The sequence below is a fragment of the Nannospalax galili genome, unplaced genomic scaffold (genome assembly GCF_000622305.1).
Source record: "Nannospalax galili isolate Female #2095 unplaced genomic scaffold, S.galili_v1.0 scaffold2350, whole genome shotgun sequence".
In the NCBI taxonomy this organism is placed as follows: Eukaryota; Metazoa; Chordata; class Mammalia; order Rodentia; family Spalacidae; genus Nannospalax; species Nannospalax galili.
Window position 1 is genome coordinate 103,900 of NW_008327468.1, and position 22,900 is coordinate 126,799.

Genomic DNA, 22,900 nt, shown 5'->3' on the forward strand with positions numbered 1-22,900 from the left:
GTGTGTGTGTGTGTGCCTCTGTGTGTGTGTGTGTGTGTGTGTGTGAGATAGGGTCTTGCCCAAACTTGCCTTGAACTCAGCAATTCTCCTTGCCTCAGTCTCCCAAGTGTACCACCACATGTAGCTTTCTGTGTTCCCTAAATGATAGTGATATTGACCAGAATTATTAAAAAAAAAACTAAAAGCCATTATTCTGAAATATTCATCTATAGTACAAAAGCAAATAAAACCTAATTTTCCCTTGTTTATTTGGAAGTCTTAAGAACTGAATTATTTCCAGTAAATAAATTTTCGTGGAAGCTTATTCATGTAACCACCATGACATTTTGCATTTTAATGGTTTTCATGTAATTCTTCTGCATAGCATTCATGCAAAGAATGCATTGAAAACACTACAGACCATTTGCTAGGCTTTGGGTCCTTGTCATTAGTATGTTGTTGTTATTGTTTGGCTTTTTAGCACTTCCAAATGATCTGAATGCCACTTGTCATCTAAGGACTCAGACAGCTAGAATCTTACGTGGATCTTTTAAGTTTTCTCATTGCCAGGGTGTATCACTTACTTTTGACTACAGAAATGTGCACTGTTGCTTTCCTCAAGCACAAAATATCTTTCATTATACATATCCAGTAGTTTATTGATATATAAATCCTGTGCCCTGGGAGACTGGAGACCCAAGTCAGTTACTGTTTCTTATAAGGAAGATTAATAGACATTGAATAAAGTCATGCACTTAGTGGCAGGTATTTTAACCATTTAGGGACTTCAACAACTAACTTTTGGTTGTAAGCTGTTCTCAAAGTAGGAAAATACTTTTTAATTTAAAAACTATGATGCCTCTGATTTTTCATTCTTGCATTGATTGGTGCCTTCTTGCTGCTCCATAATTAAGTATAGAAAATAAATTAAAAACAGACAGTTTTTGGGCTTGGTGGCACAGGCCTGTAATCCCAGATAATTGGGAGACTGAGGCAGGAGGATCTGAAATTCAAGGCCCCCTGGTCGCAGACTGAGATCAAGGCTAGTTTGGGTAAATTAATGAAAACTTATCTCAAAATATAATAATAATAATAATACTAGGAGTAGGAATATAGCTAAAGTGTTTGCCTAATATGTATGAGGCCTAGGTTCAATCCCCAGTACTGAAAAAGAAAGAAAAACATTGAAAACAGTCATCAATAATCATTGTCCTCTGAGATACAGCAGAAGTTTTGTAAAATGTAATTTGAAAATGTTTAATAGAGAAATAAAATATTCTTGCATGCCCTTCTGTAAGTGTTTCTCTATTTTGTTTACAGAGACATACTGATGAGCATAACTCTTGGGAAGCTCATAGAACAGGAGTTTATAACCATTGCACGTCACTATCAGGTGCCGGAGATTGTGGAACCAGATATTGCTTACTTAATTCCACGGGTCCATGAAAAGTTCAAGAAAAATATGTTTGAGAATTTTGACATAATTGTTTTTAACTGTATGTATGAAGACAGAGAAAAGTAAGCTTTGTTTTATTGATTCTAATAAATCATTTAAGTTTATATGAACCTAAGTAATGAATGAATGTATGTATTTTCAAATGGGCAAAAAGGAAATTGTCATGCCTTTTCATACTCAACATTTTTAGCAAAGTGACCTTAAATCCTAGGGGAGAAGAGAAGTTTAGGGAAGGTCCTTAATCTTTAAATGAATAGGCTGCTCTCTTGAATTTTCAGGGTTTTTTTAAATGCCTTTGACTGAAATATATAGTAAGTGAAGATGTTCCAGGGTTAAATGGTAATATGTCATCTGACATTACTTTAGTACTAATTAGGACTTATAAATTGTGACTTTCACATTATACAGATCAAAGACCTTCAAAGAAACTTTCTACAGAATTTCTCTGAAATTATCTCTTTTAAAGATAATGAATGACCTGTTTCTAGTACATTACTCATCTGTGTTCATTTTCATTTGATCATTTTTAAGAACCCTTTTAAGATTTGCTTATTTTTAATTTTTATGTATGTATGTTGGTATGTGCACATGGATACATGAGCACAGAGCCTATAGGGGGTCAGAAGAAGAAGACATTGGATCCCTTGTAGCTGGTGTTACAGGTGGTTGTGGATGCTGGAAAACAAACTTGGGTCCTCTGGAAAAATAACAAAACCTCTTAATTACTGAACCATCTCTCCAGTCTCAGATTGGTTTATATGCAGCTTGATACAGTGATCCTGATGTGTGTTTGGACTCATTTTACCTGCACAGCTGATAAAGTGGGCAGGGGGATATGAATTTATTGTTTTTTTTTCTGGATTTAGGAATCTAGCTTTTAGCTAGTACAAGTTGTAAGTAACCTTAGTAAGTAAATATGTAGGTAAGCTTAATGCTAGTAAAGTTTAAAACCTTAGTACTGTGTGTCACTGTCACTTCTCTTTCCTAGGACTCCTTTGTTTACCCTCAGAATTAAAATCTATACTAAGCGGTCAGGTGCATGTCCTAAGCATATTTGATAGTCCCATGGCATTTTTAAAATGAATTTGGTTTTCCCCTTAATCCATAATGCATTTTTGTTATGAAATTTGTTTGTATCTTTAAAGCCTCCTTGAGCCTTCTGGAGGATGTGTGGAGTGAGCTTTGCATAAACTTGACTGTGCTTTCCACTATGGTAGCCCAACTTCCCCAGGGTGACAAGCATGACCCTCCTTCACTAAATCAGCACTTACTGGGAATTTTAGGACTGCTTGATGACACAGCTTGAGTGTACCTAGATCCAACAAGCTTTGATTGTAGACATCAACATTCTCATTGCAAAGGAAGAACCCACTTTTATTCCTTTGGGTTCTAATTTTGTGTGTGCCTGAAAGAACACTGCTTGAGAGCATTGATTTGCCTCTGACAAAACTGAAGTGAATGCTAAGGCCTCAGTTGGAGTTGGGTCCAAGGAAAAGTCCAGAAAAATACCCCCAAGTCATATTATACTTGTGTTGGAGGTTCTAAATGCCTGTCAAATTAGGAGATGTTTTCAAATATCAGAACCATTTTTGACTGGTGATCAAGAATGCAGATCAATTACTTAGAGCAACACTCGTGGCTACAGCCTTAATAGGCTACACTATCACCAACCACGAATCTGAATCTGAATCTTAAAAGGCCTTCCTACGGACAGAATCTGGTGACCCTTGAAGTGGAAAAAGTTGGTGAAATGCAATATGACTGTTTTTCCTTATGGTAGATTCCAATGCCAGTTTTCATACTTCCATTTTAGGACATAGAATGCTTATGTTTTGTTTCCTATATCATGCAATTGTTAACAAGACACACAGTACATAAAAACCCATTTCTTCTGTTTTAATACAGAAAAGGTGTATTACCCACTAAGGACATCAAAAGGATGTGCAAGGCCTCCAGGTTACCATTGAGTGATGATCTTCTAGGAACCTTACTGTCCAAGTAAGTAAGAGATTCCCTCCCTTGATGCAGGTTGTTCTGTATACTTTTGTTTAGGAGATGATACCTGCTTTCCCATCTATCTTTAATTATCCTCTATTTACCCTTGACTGTTTTGATCATATCATTAATAACCTACTTCCTTTTAAGTATTATAAAGGGAAAACTTAGTCATAATTTTTAATCTTAGAATGCCTATTATAAATTATTATTTCAGCTTCTACTGGTCTCTGGAGTTTCAGATCTGTCTTCAAATATAGCATCTTCTAAGAGCAAAGATGTCCATGTGCTACTCTTTACAAACCTGTGATATTTCTTTGTTCTGTAAAGAAAGATCAACTCCTTGGCTTTGAATTCTTCCTTCTCTGTTCTTGGTTCAAGGTTTTTTGTTGGAGTATTGTTTTCAACAGGACGGGAGTGAGGAATCTTCATATGAAGCAGAAGGAGAAAGTAAAGGAAAAGATAAAAATAAAATTCCTAAAGCCAGGCATGGCGGCGCATGCCTTTAATCCCAGCACTCGGGAGGCAGAGGCAGGCGGATCTCTGTGAGTTCAAGGCCAGCCTGGTCTGCATAGTGAGTTCCAGGACAGCTGGGGCTACAGGGAGACCCTGTCTCAAAAAAGACCAAAAAATAAATAAATAAATAAATAAATAAAATTCCTGTGTAGGGGAAGTAGGGTCTAAAGTGTCAGGAGAAGGATCCCAGTGGAGGCAAATCTAGTTGGATGTGGATATGCAGTAAATTGACCTGGATGAATTCTCTAGAGAACCATCGCCATTTATTTTTTTGTTTTGTTTTAGCTTGTTTGTTTTAGGTCTGTTTGCTTGTATTTTCTAGTAGCAGTGTGGAGGGTAAGTGGGTCATCCTGGTGTAAAATATTTGAGATAAAGTAAGCAGCCCTTGGATTCTCTATAGTCACTACATTCCCAAGGCATTTCCTTTCTCTTCCCCATAACCCAGAGAAATGGATCATCTGACATTTCCCATGTATATCCCCTGCCTTCTTGCTCTTTTGTTTTTCTCCAGCCATTTCTTTAGTAGGAAATGGCTTCCAATTTTCTTCATTTACTGAAAGCTAGCTCTTCAAGAACCCTTTCAAACAGTGCTGTGTCCATGAAGTTTTCTCATGTTTCCTCACTGATGGTTGGAGTGATTTTTTTTCCTAAGGATTCTCACAATGCTATGTTTCTGTTTTTGTCCCTTACCTGGTAATGAAGAGTTGTGACTTGACTTTTGGTCCATCCACATGCGGACACCTACGCCAAATGTGTTTGATTTACCACCTGTGAATAAGCAACAAGCTGTCACATCTTGACAATTTGGGCATTCTCCCCTTGTCTCTTGTGTTCTTTGAATCTGCTTACCTGTACACCTACTACAGTCTTCTATAAGAGTTTTGACCTGGGGCTGGAGAGATGGCTCAGCGGTTAAGAACACTGGTTGTTCTTGCAGGAGACCCTGGTTCAAATCCCAGCACCCACATGGCAGCTAACAACTGTCCGTAACTCCAGTTCTAGGGGATCCGACAGCCTCTTCTGTCCTCCGCGGGCATTGCATGACATGGGTGCACTTACCTACACACAGGCAATACACACACATAAAATAAAAATAATAAATAAAATATTTTTTTTGAAAAGACTTTTGACCTATCTGAAGCTCAGATTCCGTCCTGCAAAGAAGGGATGATCTAATTTGCTTCCTAGTACTTACTTCCTGTGGGTTCTGAGGATTCATTGAGATAACATACAGAAATACCTGGCACAGCACCTGATGCTAACTATTGACTGAGGACTAGGAGAGAAGTTGAGTCAGAGGCCGTAGTCCACCCAGTGCAACTCAGACCTGAACTGGAAGAAACCTGCATCCTTTGTGAAGGGAGCCTTGTTTCCTGTCTGTTGGATTTGGATGCTTTTCACACATTAAGCTGTCCTCTGGTCAGGAAGCTGCACATCTTTATTAGATTATCTCTTGATGGGCTTGAGGATAAGTTGTCCTGGAAAGTCCAATGATGTGGGAGCCTGGCCTCGGGAGGACCCACAGTTCTTTACAGTGCTGAGGCCACCAAGTCATTATGGTCCCATTCCCTCAGCAGACTGTTTTGTCTTTGGCTTTATGCTTTGACATGAAAAACAAAAAGTCTATTCCACAATTTATTTCAGAGTCACCCCAATCTCTGCACACTTCTGTCTCCAAGCCCAGCTTAGCTTTGAGGAGGTCATCCCTCTCTGCCGCTGAGCAGACTATGTTCAGTCTAACTTTGCCTCTAATTGTGCAGTGACCCTTCTCCAAACTCAGGGGAAACTTCAGACTAATCAGATTAGAAAATGTCTCATTCCCATTCTCTTCTCCCTCCAATATGCCCTACCATGATTTGGGTCACATGCTTGGTGTTTTGCATCATCTCGGCAGATTCCTTTCAAAGACTGCCCTAATTCCTAATGGGCCCATCAGCCTGCAGTTTACATTTATATTCTACATTCTTATTGTTCCCCACAGACTGCACAGGGCTTTACAGAGCCTTGATGAGAGTCTCTTTTTGCACAGCCATCCTCATGGCACGCTAAGTCAAAGCTCTCTTTGACGTCTACAGTCTCCCATGGGAGACAGGCATGGAGCTTGTTGATTTAGTTCAATGCACACTGTGCCCATGGGTAGATTTACCTGCTTAGGATGAGGCTGAACAACTGTTAAGCTGTGTAAATTCAGATCACAAAATGAAAACCAATATGACTACAGGACTGCGTGCTGCCTCTTCCCTAGTGATGGTTGTCCAGGCATTTCTCCTTTGGTGGTAAGATGTCTGTTTTATAACTCAGCTAGGTCTTTTCCTCATTAGTGCAACCCAAGCTGCAATGTGGACTTCACAGTCTTTTCACCTGTAGTTGCTTCAGGTCCCAGCAGTTTATTTTGTGAGAGCTGGCATGATATCACCTTAGTCACCACACAAGTTCATGTCACGAATGCACAAAGTACTAGACTTCAGTTCTGTGTATCAGTGGCTGTCTCCCATTAACCAGAGCAGTGACACTTTGTATTGATATCGTAGTAAGGACCCAGGAATACTTTGTGAATTCTTGAGCGTATTAAAAGTTGTATCTTAATTGATGATAGGCATTTTTTTCTCATTTCATAAGTATAAACATGGAGTTATAAGGAGACTCACTGAAAAAGGGTACTTAATGCCAAAGTGAATTTCAAACAGAGTTAGAACAACTCTACATGACACCCTAAACCTTTGTTTCTATCCAAGCTCCAAGAGATAGGACTATGGTCCATTCATCTTTGAGGCCTCCAAGACCATGTGTGTTTGGGACCCATCATACCTGAATCTGAAGTCCCAGTCAGCAACTTCCTAGCTATGTGGTCTTTGTCTATGCAACCTCTGTGAATATATATTTGTATGTGAATGTCCTTCACTCCTAAGCAAGAAATTTTGATTCTTAAACCTCAAAAAAATGGAGAGAAATCTAGGTCATCTCATCCTGTGTTGCTTATAGGAAGACTAGGGAGTAAAAAGGTGGCCTTTTCTCCCATTTGACCTCCTGAATCTAGATGGGGAAATAACTGGTAATTCAAATGCAATTCTTCTCTCAGAGTTGCTGCTTCAAGCTAGTCTTTTATGGCTGCCTTTGAGTTCCATGGAATGCCTTAAAACTGGCCTCCCAAGAGAGCTGGTGCCTCATCCAGAAAGATCAGTTAAAATGGAAAAAGTTAGCAGGGCTTTAAAATCATCTCATTATGTTCTGCCCAGCCCTGCCCCCTGTCAGAAGCACGACTTGGTCTCATGTGATTTTACCCAGCTATACCTAATGGTGAGGCTGAAGGGTGAGCACTGAGCCATGTGGATGTTGCTTCTCAGAGTTTGATGTGCTCACAAAAGTTTCATAGAGAAGCACTTGTTTTCTCTCTGTCTCTCCTTCTACTCCCTTCCTCTGTTCTGCTCCTTTTCTTCATCCTCTCTGTGTCACACATGCATATCCATATAGCCACCCAGAGGCTTTCTGAAATTTCAAATACAAAGTGATTTGTAGTTGAAAGATTTAAAAACTAATCCAAAACCATGCAGAGGGGATCAACAGAGTGTTGATAACCCCTATAGTCCATATTTGACAGCTGTGATCCACCACACCAAGCATCTCTGTGCTGGAGTAAGAACTGCAGTTTAAAGGCCTGGCTGTTTAGAGATATAGCCAATTTCTTACTAGCTACCTGAGTGATGCTGTCTTGCCAACTCTAAATTTAATGTGTCCAACCACAGCAGTGGTTCAGAGCTCCTCTCGTTCCTCAAGCATCTGGCGTCACAGGCTTTTACCAGGTGTTTCTGAGTATACTTTCTGGACTGTCTGGTAATGAACAAAAAACTAAATGCAACTAAGTGCATCAAAATGGAGCTTCACTGTCTTCCCCTCCCTTTGGGACCATTCCCCTAAGCAGAGAAGTGGCCAGTGCAACAGAAGGGAAGCAGGTTCCTCTTGGGCAAAATACAGCCTCCACTAAGCCTTTCACCTCCGGGGGGGGCGGTAAAAATAAAGCAGCTCAGCACTATTCCCTGTGGCAAGGGGGTGGCTGGCTTCTGCAGTTTCTGAGTTATTCATCATTCTTGGGAAAGGGAACATGAACATCAGTCAAATGTCCCATTAGATGCACTTCTAAGAACTCCCACCTAGCAAGGCCTTGGGGAGGCATGTTTGGGGGCCATTATTATTTAGAGAGGAACCAGAGAAATTGCCTTCCCTCCCCCTTCCCCTACAAACATGTCTTTTAGTGTGTGTAGGGAAGGAAATGGTGGATTGCTGGAGTATCAAAGGGAAAAGAAGAATTTATGGAGGCTTTAGGAAAACACTTTAGCAGTATGAGCCGGGACTTGAAAGCAAGGAGACTGACTTTTTAACAAGCATAGAAACACTTAAAAGCCAGAATTAGCTTTGCCCTTTAGGGCAGTCACCCTGGAAGGCTGGGCATTGATTCCAACAATGTTGCCATAGAAAGTTCTTCTTTGGAATTGGCTTCAAAGCCTTTTAAAATGAGCTTCTTCCAAAGTGGCAAATCTCCATCCTTTGACTGTGGATGAGAGTTTTAGTAAACTTCAAATTCCTTTGGAGTGGAGTGAAGTAGAAAACTCAGGTGGAGAATCTGGATCATATTTTGGATTGAAAGCCTATTGTGACTATAAAACGAGATCTGTTTTCTATAGGATTCATAAGCTTTTCCACAATACTTTGAAAAGATGGTTGGGACTTGGCAAATGATTCCATGAGACAGAGAGGCTTCCATGGTGAATGACAGAATCAATAACCTTCAGGGACAACTTTGGTCCTGACATACTTGTCCTTGCTCCCCTCATAATTAAACCTTTCTCCATCTCGGAACAGTTTTCTGTTTCCACCTCCTCAAGCCTGTCTTGTTTTTAGAACTGGAAGTGGCTTCACCTCCTGGTTCTCTCTCTTACATTCTTATGTCAAACATGGTGTATCATGAATGGACGTATATGACATAATAATAGCAAATGAAAAACATCTCACCACATCAGTGGTCTAGGGAAGAAGCTCTGTGCAGAATTTAGGAGCAGAAAAGAAGATAGACTAATTCCAAGTGAGCAGGTTCCCAGCTCAGAGTGCTCGTCCAGAACTGGTGTGTCCAAGTTTATTACTGAGAAAAGCATGTTTCAGGGTCTCTTTGCCTGTTTGTAAGGCCCCTTAAGTTTTTATTTGTTTGAGGTTTTGTTGTTGTTTTACTTTATTTTCATTTTATGTATATGAGTGTTTCACCTGCGTGTGTGTGTGTGTGTGTGTGTGTGTGTGTGTGTACCATGTTAAGTAGCATGCACATACCATTATATTCTGATTTATTCAATTGTCAATAATGTCTACTAACCTGCTGTTTTGATCATGATTGAGACTTTGCATAATTTAGATTCTCATTACTGTTTCTATTCCTATATGCTCTCGAGATTTTCTCTTTATCTCTGGTGTTCTGGAAGTTCATAATGAGGCTCTCTCTCTCTCTCTCTCTCTCTCTCTCTGTGTTTGTGTGTGTGTGTCTAGTATGATTGCTACCTTTTGAGGTCTTCTAGTTTAGAGATACTTCTCTTTATTGCTGAGAAATTTTCCGCTGTTTAATAATTTCTTCTATTCCTATTTTTAAGATTTTAAATCTTTCAAGTTTGGATATTTTTCTCTTCGGTTTTCCTATTTTCATTGTGATGTATTTACTAAAGAATTTCCTCCATTATTTTCCAACTTTTCTATTGCATCTCTTTATTATTGTCATGTTTTTAGCTCCAAGAACATGTTTTTATGCCACATGTTCCTTTCTTGTAGTCTTCTGTTCTCATCTCACATCTTTCCCTCTGCTTCCTGAATGTCACCCCCCTCCATTCCTGTCTTCTCTTTTGTTACACTTTTGACTTCTGTCCTTCATGAGGGATGTTTGGTAGAAGCAGGAAATATTTTGTTGATAATTAATTTCATTACACAGTTAGGTCCTATAGCTTCATCTTCATTAAGGAATATCCAGAAGTTGGAATCTAGAAATTTATCTGGAACCATTCAGAATACTGAGAAAACAATCCTGTCTTTCTCTGTTGTAGTAGGAGGGAGGATGGGATGGGAAAAGGGGGGAGAATTTAAAGTGGTCACTGATGTTGTAGAAGCAGGAAAGGGGAAGAGGAGATGAGTACCCTTAAATTCAGGGTGGAACGCTCTCCTCTGTCGCTGTCATTATGATGTTCTGTCTCCCTAAGACTGAAGCTTCTTTCGTTGAATTCCTTTAGAGTTCAAGCCTTTATACCCTAGTGGGAGAGGCACAGCACAGCAAAATACTTACAGGTTCAACCAATTTTGCTTTCAAACAATCCTTGGTTTCAGTATCCCATCTTCTACCTCCTTTATTGGCACCTGGAGTCTTCATGCCCTGATTCTCTTAGGAGTTTTGTGGGCCACATTGCCTGGGCTGTCTATGCTCTGCTCTGTGACACTCAGAGTTCCGCTTCCATTCCTCTACTCTACCAAGTCAGTTATTCATCCAGGATCTGTTTTTTGTCTTGCAGCACATTTTGAAATCTCTTTTCCATTGTCTTTTTTCCGACTATCTTTGTATTTGTATATGTTTCTTTTTGTATTCTTATTTTTATTCCTTTATAAGTGAAAGATGAGATTTAGTATAAAATGGAGAGAAATATTGGTGGATAGACCATCATGATTCCCTGTTACTCTGCCCACTTCCCCAGAGTAAAAATTCTTCCAAGAAGCTTCAGCTAGGCTTATCCCTTTAAACGGAAAGAGTGTTTGTTCATTTCTCCCCTCTACCCCTTGAGAGGATTCCTATGTACACTGAGGTCTTCTAAGACAGAACTGCAAAGGAAACCTTGGCGTATTTTCTCACATTAGCTAATTCTTCTTTTAAGCCTGGTTCTGGGACTTGGGAAAGATGAAACCTTTCATTTCTTCTCAAAAAAATTTCATACATTTTAAAACTGTGTATATTTTCATTTACACCTTTGATCCTTCTTGAGTGTCATTTGGCTCAGAAATAGCCTTCATAAATATCCATCTAAATGGACAAATAATTCGATGTATTGAGTTTGACATATCATGAGTTGGGTAGTAAAGAAGGGTGAGGCTAGGAGATCACAGGGAAACATGAACTATCAGACTTAGCTACAACAAAGTCTAATAGGACCTCCAATGGTAGCTTCTAGAAATTTGCCCAAGTTCTAGTGCCATCATCTAGGGCAAATAGAAATCCAAGCAAAAGGGTTCACACAGGAGGAACTTACAGGAAGATCTTCCCAAGGAAGCACTATTTTAGCTGAGCCTTCACAGATAAGAGCAGCAGAAGGTGCAGATCCCTTGCATTTCTGGGAACCACTTTGGCATGATCAGGGACACAGAAGACCTGTAGACCTGGCACACTGCAACAAGTTTTCAGGTGATGTGATCAGATATGTCAGCAGGAGGCAGATGAAGTTGTTTCTTATAGAACAAGATAAGGAGCTGAGGTTATAGTCTAAGTGTGTTAGGATTTCAAACAAGGAAGTATCTGAATGAATTTCTATTTCAGAAAGATTTCTCTAATGGGGGTAGGGTGGATTACTACAAACAGTAGATAGGAGTAATAAACTCAAAATGGGAAACTATTGTGGTGATAGTGGTTTGAGATTGGGGGTAGTAAAAGAGAGGGATGATATGCTAAGGCAGGATAATTCACAGGACTGTTGAGTGGATTACATGTGAGACTTGAAGCTGAATATAACCCTAGATCTATTTGGTAATCTACTGCCTGCTTCCCAAATTACTGAAATACTGAATTTCTGAACTACAAGATTGAATAAGTGCCTCCTGGAATTCATGTTGTGGGAATTTCCAGACAATTATGTTCTGTTCTGTAACTTATTTTGTTGGTGATTTCTTCTAGATTCCAGTCTTATATCTGTAAATACTATCTATATAGGAAATTATTCTCACATCTTCAATCCTCAAAAAGATCTCGCCCCTGAACTTCAGGTTCTGCAGCCTCTATTTCTCACTTCTCATTTTAAAAAATAGCATATATAGGGCTGAAGAGATGGCTCAGTAGTTTAAAGCACCTGAAACACTTGTGGCTCTTCCAGAGAACCAGAATTCAGTTCCCAGCATCCATATTAGGCAGCTCAAACCACCTGTCATTCTAGTTACAAGGGATCCTGTGCCCTATGCCCTCTTCCACCCTCTGTGGGCACTATAAGAAGAGAAAGAGAGAGAGAGAGAGAGAGAGAGAGAGAGAGAGAGAGAGAACAAAGAGAGAGAGAGAGAGAGAGAGAGAGAGAGAGAGAGAGAGAGAGAGAGAGAGAGAGGAGAAATTTGGGGCATGGCATGATGGCAAGTCTTTAATCCCAGCACTTGGGAAGCAGAGGCAGGGTGTTCTCTGTGAGATTGAGGCCAGCCTGGTCTCTGCTGTGAGTTCCAGGCCAATTTCAGCTACAGGGAGACCCTGTCTCAAAAAACCAAAAAGAAAAAGATCTTCAGCAGTGTAACTAAAACTGACCTCTGGATCTTGCCTCCATTCTGCAGCCCTAGCTGTCCAGTCACTGAAAGAGAAACCTTCAAGTCACTGTTAAACCTCCCTTTCTCTCCCTTACACACTATATGCAGTCTTTCGAGGATCGTATATTCAAAATGCATTCAGAATTGATGACTCCTCACTACTGCCACCTTTATCCTAAACCACCATTATAGAGATCGTAGATCCCTATATAGAGAGATTGCTAACAACCGCCTGCCACTTCTGTGGTGCCTGGTATGTTCTACTCATATCAGGCTGTTGGAATAAGCCTTTTAAAATATGTTAAGGACTATCTTAGTCTTTAGGGTGCTACAAGAATATACCATAGACTAAAACTACTTTTTACAGTTCTAGAAAGTGAAAAGTCTAAGCAAAAAGTGCCAAAACATTCAGTGTTTGGTTGAGGGCCCACTGCTTGCTTTATGAATGATTCCTTCTTGCCCTGTCCTCACATGGCAGAGGTGCTCTCTTCCCTTCTATTTTCTTTTTTATTTGTCTTGCTGATTTGATGCAGGATATCACTGTATAGTTTCAGGTTGCCTCTAAACTCCCAACCTCACTTCCTCTATCTCTTGAGTGCTAGGATTATAGGCATGTGCTACTGTGCCCTGCTCTGGGGTACTGATTTCAGGAAGGCTTTGCTGTAATCATCTAAATACTACTTTCAAAGCCTCACCTCCTAATAGCATCACTTTGGTGCTTAGGATTCAACATGTGAATTTGGAAGGGACTTTATAATTCAGAACGTTGCAGATCCTATAACTTTTCTACAGACTATGGTCCTAGATTTCCTTAGAATAAAAGTCAAAGAGCCTATGTGATCTCCTTCTCTGACCTCAGTTTCTACTCAGATATTAAGAAATGTTTTCCATCAAGTTTCTCTGCTAGAGAAAGACTTCTCACAAAACATCTTTAGCTGAGTTTTAGCCGTTCCCCTAAAACATACACAAATAAAAGACATTATGGTCCTATATTTTGCCTATAAATATTTCTATAAACAGAGATGTCCTTTAGAAGGGTTGAAATGATGAGTGAGCCAAAATTCAAAGGGTAAACAGTGGTAGGGGGCGGCATGCTTTAGTTGTATCCCAGAATTTTTGGCCAAAGAAAATGTATACAAAAGAATTACAGAATTCCCTTTCCTGTCTTCTGGTATCTCTGTTTATTCCCCCTTGTTTAGATTGGTGAATCTATGTTACTTTAGTTTGTGACATTTTTGGTTCTATTAATTTTTATTAGTTTGTAAATATGAGCTATTATTTTCTTAATACTTTGAGAAGAAATGAGAAATGCCTTCTGACTAATTATGGATATGCTATTTTAAGGGTAGACGCCTGGGGCAGAGTACTTGGAAAAACGTCTTAGTGACTATCACTTCCTTCAAAAAATGGTGTAACATGATCAATAAATAATTTTCCTTAAAATTTGGTAGAATGTTGTCAAATTTAGGATAAATGGCTTGAGGTATTACAGCAAGAAGTAGTTAGGTACTATTTAGGTCAGTATAGAAATTGTGTTGAAATTATTATTTCTTAATGATCAAAATTCTGTTATGTAAAGTTAAGAATGAATTTAAGCTTACATCCATAATTTAATATTCATTAGTTTTGACCTATTATGGTGCAAGATAATTATTAGTTACCTTTTGTTCCAAATAAAAATGGGCTTGTTTTGTTCTAATTACAAATTTAAATTAGTGCGGATGAAACAGAGTAATCATATATTACTCTTACATAGAACAGGAGTTTAGTTTGTAGCACTCACATCAAGTGGCTCCAAACTGCCTATGACTCTAGCTCCAGGGGGTCTGATGTCCTCTTTTGGCCTCTCCATGCACATACCCACACTCAGACATACACAGACATACACACAGACACACACAGTTTAAAATAATAAAAATAAAATGAAAATCTTAAAAATTATATGCATTATTGTATAACTTTCCTTGCACTTAATATGTCAAGAACTTATTTTAATGACTTCAAATATTGATCTAAATAACCCCTTGTTATGGCTACATAATAAATGACAAAGATACCTTTTACTTTTCTGAGTAGACAAAGTTAATCTAGGCTTGTCTTAAAGATTTAAATGATATGCAATTTAAGAGCTATAAAGATATTTTATTTTACTGACATATACCAACCAATAAAAGACCTTCAAATATTCTTAAAATATAGTGGTGGTCTTACTTACCAGTTAATTAAATTTGTTTCTGTGGCAACTGTACCAGGTATTTATTGGACTCCTACCAACTGCCACCACCTTCCAGATAGGTGAGATCCCTGATATTGAAGAATTTATATTCTGGGAAATCAGAAGTATATAATGAGCTAATAAGAAAAACATTAGTTATTGAAGCATACATGATAATATATTTTAAGGTAAAATTTAAGCATTTTTGTCTTAAATGCTGCAGATTGAGTCAAATTCTCTTGTTTTCAGGTTTGAAGACAAAGACAAACAAATAAATTACAAGGAGTTTTTCTCTACCCTGAACTGGAGAAAGAATCCGATACCTGAATTGCAATTCCCACCATACCTTAAAGAGGTAAATTTTATGCCTATTTTAGAAATAAGCTATGGCTACCTCCCTCACAGTTTTAGCATCCTGTAGCTTTAAGTTGTTTTCCAATGTAATGTAGCAACATCATTGCTTTTGGAAAGAGCACATTTTGGGTATTTCTGTTAAAGGCTAATTCACTTTCCATGCTGAGCAAACATCTGCTCTGTAAGAGCATGACTTTTTTTATGCAGCTGAATATTTTTTAACCTCAGTTGCATCCAATTATATGGAAAATAGGATAATAGGTTACAGTTATAAATGGATATAAACAGTCTTATGAAGGAATTCTGGTAATATCATCATAATCCATAACAGCAAATTTCAGATGGTGCCTGTGTTAAGACTCTTCAGTGTATTTGCGGATGTGTGTGCAGGTTTACCATGTGTGAAACAATAGGCTGTGGAGATTCACATTTCACAGTGGAGCCAATTTTAAAATAAAAATTCAGTAGAAAAATGCTTGGTTAGGGGAAACACAGTTCATGTGATCAGATGGTGCTCTCAGCATTGTGGAATTGTCTGCATTCTCTAACATCTCTTTGGGCCAATTGTCTTTAAGGAGTGGGTGGGTGGGTGGTGGTTTGTTTGTATTTTAACATGCTCCAGAAATTGATTTTCTTGGGAAAGTCCCTTGATAAAGCAAATGTCATATGGTTGATACTCCCAGAAAGGAGGCATTTATTCTCTCTGCTGACCAGCTCATTCTGGCCCGAACTTGCTGAGTACCTCTGGGAATAGATCCTCAGGCATACAGCTACCCTGGAGTGTTAGGGGAAACCTTATAACATCCAGTTGGTGGAGGAACAGTGTTGGCCTATGCAGTCAAACAGAGGTCAGTTGAAATCTGGCTCTGCCACTTATCTGAGTGACTTTGGATCAGTTGAGTTCTGAACCTCACTCATAGATGTAAGCCTTCAGACAAATGAAGGTTAAGTGTCCTCTTTCAGCAGATTCTCTGCTCTGTGCTGGCATCCAGAAACAAAAGTCATCACTGCCCCCCTTGAGGGAGTCCACTGCTGGAACAGAACCATGATAGCCATGATTTGGGGTTTATCCTGATACAACCTACATGGGATGCTGTGGAATTAAAATAGTTGCCTCTAAATCAGGATGGGGCACAAGAAATATTCTCAGAGAGGTGCCATTTGACATTTCAGTGACAAACGGTAAGAATTAGCAAGGTAGAAAAGTAACATGGAGTGGCAAGAACTTATGGAGTTCTCTGGGGCATGGGGCAGCATGGCACTGGAGGAACTGCTGTGGTTGGAGTGAAGGCCCATGGAGAGGAGAGGAGAGGAAGAGGCTGGAGATGCCAGAGAGGGAGGGTGAGGCTTGAATATTGTCCTGAAAAGTCTAGAGGCCACTGATAAATCCTTGTTTATTTTTATTTCTATTTAAAAAAATTATTTTAATTGCAGATATTTATGGAATATGGTATGGTAATTTGACATATGTGTACAAAATATAATGATCAAAGCAGGGCAATTAGCATTTCCAACTCAAACATTTAAAAACTACTTTTAGAAACAGGGTCCCATGTAGCCCAGGCTGGTCTTGCACACAGTCTGTACCTGAGAATGGCCTTGAACTCCTGATTTTCCTCCTTCTACCTTCCAAGTTCTGTGATGATAGGCATGTACCATCACACCTGGCTCATTTCATTTTTTTTCAATATTTATTAAACTTTACAGTGCCTGGGATCAAACCCAGGACTGGGGATTGAATTTAGGTCCTCATTTATCCTAGGCAAGCACTAAGCCACATCATCAATCCCATTTAAAAATTGTGTTAATATGTACCACTGGCATTGCCTTTTTCAGCAAGCTAGGGGTAGAGACAGGTAGACCTACTATGAGGTTCTTTGATGTGCTATCAGGCAGACCCAGTAGGAAGCTCTTGGTGACCCATTTAGTATGAGCTAACTACTTGTCTGAGATCTCAAAACCTTTTAGCCTGCTTATCCCTTATAGAAACTTTAGAAGATAGATACATTTCTTTCATTTCAGAGATGAGGAAGGAAACAGCAAATGTATGGTAGAACAAGAATTTTAATTCAGGTTTTCTCTACAGCAAAGAATAAACATGAAAAATGTTGGCTGTGGGGTACAGCTCAGTGGTAGAGTATGTGTTTAGCAGTCACAATATCCTGGGTTTGATTCCTAGCATCATCTGCTCACCCCCTACCCCCATAAAAGGAAAATTGTCTTTTAATATAAGTATTACTGAAAATACTATATTCAGTTAGCTCAAATCTAAGATACCATCACAGAAGTAAACTAATACTCTCATTTGTCCTGGTGACCTATAAAATAATGGGTGTGGTTAATAATCTGCCTTTCCATAAAATGTTCTATTATTCTGTGTTGGCTGTCATCCATCTGTCCAATTAAGACTGCCTGTAGCACATGCCACTGTTCTGAGCTTGCTCAGGTCAACTCTGGGCTTGATATTCTTAGGCTGCATCATTTGGGCCCCAAATCCTTAGTCTTCAGTTGGACCGGCCGGTAGGATGCACTAGCAGGGAAATGATGGGTGAGAGGAGGTTGAAAACAACCCCCCTCCCTGCCAATCACGTTCTCTTACTATCTACATATACAGCATCTGCCCAGAGTCCACATAGCTCCTTACTCTAGGTTCTAGTAACTGCCCTCATATGATTTTTTAGCCCCTGGGTGTGGGTGTGGGGGTGTAATGACTCCCTGCTGTGGGAATGACTTCTGGGAGTGCCTGCTGTCTTACCCAACCTTCTAATCAAAGTTAAAGTTAAGCTCTGAGATCATTTAACACTATCAATTTAGTCTGCCTTCCTACAGTATAATCAGTTTATTTAAATCTAGGTAGCCTCTAGGGAAACAATATAAACCATCGTACTAGGCCTTGAGCTCCTCTTTAATCAACTTTTACAGGATAAGTGAAACAGGTAAATTAATCTTAAACCATGTTCCTATTTCTCCCTTGTGATCCTTCCTTGTCCCTGGCCCAAGACAACATATGTGTGTGTATACTGTGATAATCATCACTGGAAGCAGCTACCTTGGAAGCATGTTGAGAGGAATGAATTATGCACAGTATACGTTGCAAACAATGTGTGGGCTTAAGTTGGTAACATCTGTTTGTGGTTTTATATATACTGTTCTGGGTCAGTAGGGGTCAGACAAGGCAAAGGTCTTTTCTGTTTAAAGATCATTTAAGACAAAGTACCTCATTACTTTCCCATATTATACTGAGTGTACTGTTAAAATAATTAAAGAGAACAGTTCTGAGAGAAATCTGAAAGTAACAGATCTGAGAACAGATGGGGCTCATTCTTGGTTTAAATAATGACTCTAGGAGTTAGACTTTCTTTGTTCAGGCAACACAGCCTCACATCCTGAAGAAGGAGTGTAGTCATTGTGCTGGACACACCTAGGTTGAAGGAGCCTCAATTGGGGAATTTCCTCTATTGGACTGGCCTGTGGCCATGTTTGTGGGGGAATTTTCTTAATTGTTGTGTGATGTGGGAGGGCCCAGCCCACTCTGGGTGGTACCACCCCTGTGCAGGTGGGCCTCTGTTGCACAAGAAAGCAAGCTGAGCAGGGGCCAGGGGAGCAAGCCAGTAAGCAGCATTCCTCCATGGCCTGTGCTCCAGCTCCTGCCTCCAGGTTCCTGCCCTGAGTTCCTACCTTGAGCTCTCTGATGAACTGTGACCCGGGAGATGTAAGACAAATAAACCCTTTCCTCCCCAAGTTGGTATTGGTCAGAGTGTTTTGTCACATCAATGGAGAAACAAACTAGAACAGTCACTTTATTAAAGTCTTCACCACTTAGACTGGTTGTACATATCCCATGGAAGTCTGCATGATGCACACGCTTATTTTTGCCAATTGGCAACAGCCTTTCTCATTCTTTTCCTTGTTTTCTACTTTTCTTTTTTCTCCTCCTTCTAGTCCACCCAGTCCATCCCCATTCACCTGTGTTGGACATAATTGGTGGCCCCAGAATATGGCCATACCACATACATCTGCAGTAGTTTTCCTACTTCATCATGGAGAATTCCTCTGGTTTAATATGTATAAATCTAAGTATTCTTTATATGTGTAGTGTGAATATACAACAATTTATTCAATCGTTTGTCTGTTCATAGGTATTCAGATTGTTTCTACATTTTTAAACTCTGAAAATATATCTTACTACTTTAATTTTTATTTTCTTGATGACTACTGAGTTTGAATAAAATTAAATCACCTTTTTTGTGCTATAACCCACAGTAAGAAAGCCATTTTTCCCTCAACAACTCAGCATGCACATTATGATAGAATAAAAGTTTAGGAAAGAATACTATTCTGACTACATATGGCACAATGTATTCTTTTCTTCTTTCCCTTTTTTCCTCCCTTCCTCCTGTCTCCTCTTTTTCTTTTTTATTCTCTATTTCCCATCTCTTTTTTCTCAATTTGAATGTTGTTCCTTACTCATTAAATTGATTTCATCACCCGCGGAAGGGTTACCACCCACACTTTTCCTTGCATGAAAAGGCTAAAGATTTATTTTTCATGTAATTTTTCCTCTACCATTTCATCACTTACCAAATCTGTCATCTGGGGCAGCCTCTGAGCTCTCAACAGTGTTTTTGAGACACAGTGTAGAGCAGAAAATGTAGAATCATAGAGACTTGAGTTCAAATCCTTCACTCCACCATCAACTGGGTGATTCTGTACAAGTTCTTCAACTTTTAGGTTTCTCCATCTCAAGAATGAAAATAGAAGTATTTTTTTCATTAAGGTTATTGTGAGGACCAAGTCAATGTACATGAGGCTCTTGTAGCAGCAGTGAGGGCTTAAATGTTATAAAGCAATGGAGGTAGTGTCCTAGCCCTGAGTGTGAAGTGATGAGGTGAAAATATTTTGAGAATAAAGAATAGCAGGCTGAACTCCTGTGTGGAAGCAAGGTATAGGCAGAGTCCTAGGGTTAAGAACTGCCTGTTTCCTCTAGTATATGAGCTGGGCAGGCTGGCTCTGGCTAATTTCCAGAAATGATGTTGATAGCTCTTAAGAAGTTACCAATCCTGCCAGCATTCAGAATCTCGACGTTTCTGTTCCTAGCTGAATGTTTTACTCATCATGATCTTTTCCCTTCAAGAGGATCATATTTAAAAAAAAAATATTTCAAAAGCTCTTTCTTGGCTGATGGAAAATGAGTAGGCCTCAATACTAGATTCATACCAGATTGTATCAGTGCTAACAGATATGATGACTGTCTTAGTCTCTTTTCATGTTACCATAACAAAATACTCTAACAAAATCAGTTTAGGGAGAAGGGGTTTATTTTTCACAGGGGAAATCAAGGCAGCAGGAGCTTGAAGCATCTGGCGCTGTCATATCCAAAATCAGAAACAGAAAGGGATGTATATTGTTGCTCACGTCCCTTTCTCCACTTATACAAAGCCAGGATCAGGATCACAGCCAGAGAATGACACCTCTTCCCACCTCAGCCTAATCAAGATAATCCCCTATACCCATCTCTCAGGTGATTCTAGATTTCATCAAGTTGATGATTAACATTAACCATCACAATGGCACTTTGGGTAGTGCATGAGGTAGAAAGTTTCAGCTAAATACAGACTCAATAGGTCTGGTACACAAGATGTGGGGTTGGAAGAATGGGGCATCTGGGAGTTCCAGCAGGGAATCTAGAAATTGGAGGGAGCCATTTAGCAGGATTCCAAACTGTCATGGATATTATTTAATATAGAGACTATTAACATTAGTATAGATAGGGTTAAGGGAACCAAGCTGGCAAGTAAAACACTCAGGTAGCAGCAAGAGTGAAAAGGCTTCACCACAACTAGGCTTGGAGAAGCATGGAGAGATCAGTGTTATTGGGCAATAACTGTAAGTAGAGCTACAGAGGAATATAACCATGGTACTGTTTTAGGCACCATCAAACCGGGCTCAGTGGAGGAACCAAGGAGAGGCAGAGGGAATCAATAATTAAACCTCCACTTCTCTTATTTTTCCCACTTTTTGACACCATTTCCCTCTGTCTGAACCCACATAGAAGCCAGAGATCAAGGAAGTTCAAGGATATGATCCACATGGGTCTGTCTCCCAGGGCAGAGAGCAAGGTGAATGAATGGTCTTTAGTAGCAAGTGGAGAATAACCTAGGCCAGTCTTACCAGAATCAAGACCTTTGGTCAGGAGAATAAGGGATAAAGCTTGATCTAGACAGCTTCTGGAGCTTAGTTATGTTGGGCATCAAGACCAGTACCTCAGAGTCAGAAGCAGCCTCCGTACATGTGGTAGTCAAGTGACCTCATCTGATAGAAGTGGGGTCCAACAACAAACAATCAAACTGTGGTGTAGCTAGTCTAGCTCTGATCAGTCCTACTGTCCTTTGTTGAGGTTTTTCCTGCATGGATGAATATCATCATGACTGCTGGCTACGGCCCACAGCCAGTTGCCTATAGCCTGGGACAGGGCATTGCTCTCTTGGTTATTCCTCTGCCTGACTCCTCAGCAGTGACTGTGGTTACCATTGACTACCTGTGGTCTCAGAATGTTGCCTAAATGCTGCCACAGACTAGAGATCCCAATTTCTATTCTATTGTGCTTGCTGTCAGATGGTAGCCATAAAACTGGCAGATTAGGTCTCCATTTAGAGTCTGTCTGATTAGTCTCTGAAGTCATATTTTAAAAAATAACACTGAATTGGTTCTCATATAAACTTTGTTGCTTGCACTGTGTGATTGGTGTCTTTTGACATTTCTGAGAAAAATTGGACATGGCTTCAATTTATGAGCCTTATAACTATGGAAACATTGGCAGTTGGCTCTAAAGCTCTCTTTCTCATGGCAGGATGATATATGACCTTGGCAGTATGAAGTAGGGGACAGTGGGTGCACCTTTAGATACACATTTGGATATCCCACTTGTTAAGGATCTCCTTTTGACATCTTCTATGACAATTTATTGTCAGCACACCCCTGGAAAAAAACCTTTTTTCAGATAAGTATCATTTCCAAATTGTAGATAGGAAGTGAAGATTCAGGCATTCTTGAAGGTAAGGAATGTATAGTCAGGGGTAGTGCCAACATTTTTTTTTTTTTGAAACAAGGTCTCACTATCCTGGAACTCAATATGTAAACCAGGCTGGTCTCCAATTCATGGAGGTCCACCTGCCTGTGCCTCCCAAGTGCTGAGATTAAAGGTATGTGCCCTTTAATTTTTTTCACCAAATTTTTCAAAAAGCAGGCATTTCTAATATGTGAATTCAACACTGGAAATAAAGGCTTAATATGTCCTCTTATTATTATATATTTTTAAATAGCTTGCAAACAAATACTGTTTATCTAACACAAAGTGACAGCCTAGTAGAAAATGATATTTCTGGGTTCTATTATGATCTAAAGTATTGAGTGGCATCTACTTGAATTATATGCAAACCTATCACTAAAGTTTAAAAACAATCCATGTCTCCTTAAAAAAAACCTTCACTTTTCCTGTAATACGCTTGCACAGAAAGGTTCCCTGCCTAGAAGCTGAACCCACCTTTTACCTTCACTCAGACACAGAAACTGAAGCTTTGTTGAGGGCAAAGGGAAGCAGTTGTGAAATAACTGGTGTTGCTATCATGAGGCACAAATGGAGAGGCACATTAGGGAAGCTGACTTTATATATGAGCTTTTTCTTATGTTGTCAGAACGCTCTTGATTAGCTCAAGAAGTATTTGTAAAATCCTCTTTTCAAAATTAACTTGAATTGGATTTGCTGAAATTTAATTGCTTTTATGATTTTTTACCTAATTTGATTATTTCTAAGGGCATGTCACACTTATTAGAAGGAAGAAAATCCCAATATTTTTCTATATATGCTACTGATTTTC

At 39.4% G+C, this 22,900-nt stretch overlaps 1 protein-coding gene across 1 annotated transcript in view; it reads left to right on the plus strand.

Moving 5' to 3' along the window:
• The window catches only part of Efhc2 (EF-hand domain containing 2), a gene marked incomplete at its 5' end in the record, with an annotated part of 127,647 nt that overhangs the window by 92,078 nt on the left and 12,669 nt on the right, over nt 1-22,900 (plus strand). Inside the window, 3 exon segments of the mRNA XM_029562191.1 lie at nt 1,300-1,497; nt 3,341-3,433; nt 14,919-15,024. Of these exon segments, the coding sequence (XP_029418051.1) occupies nt 1,300-1,497; nt 3,341-3,433; nt 14,919-15,024 (397 nt within the window).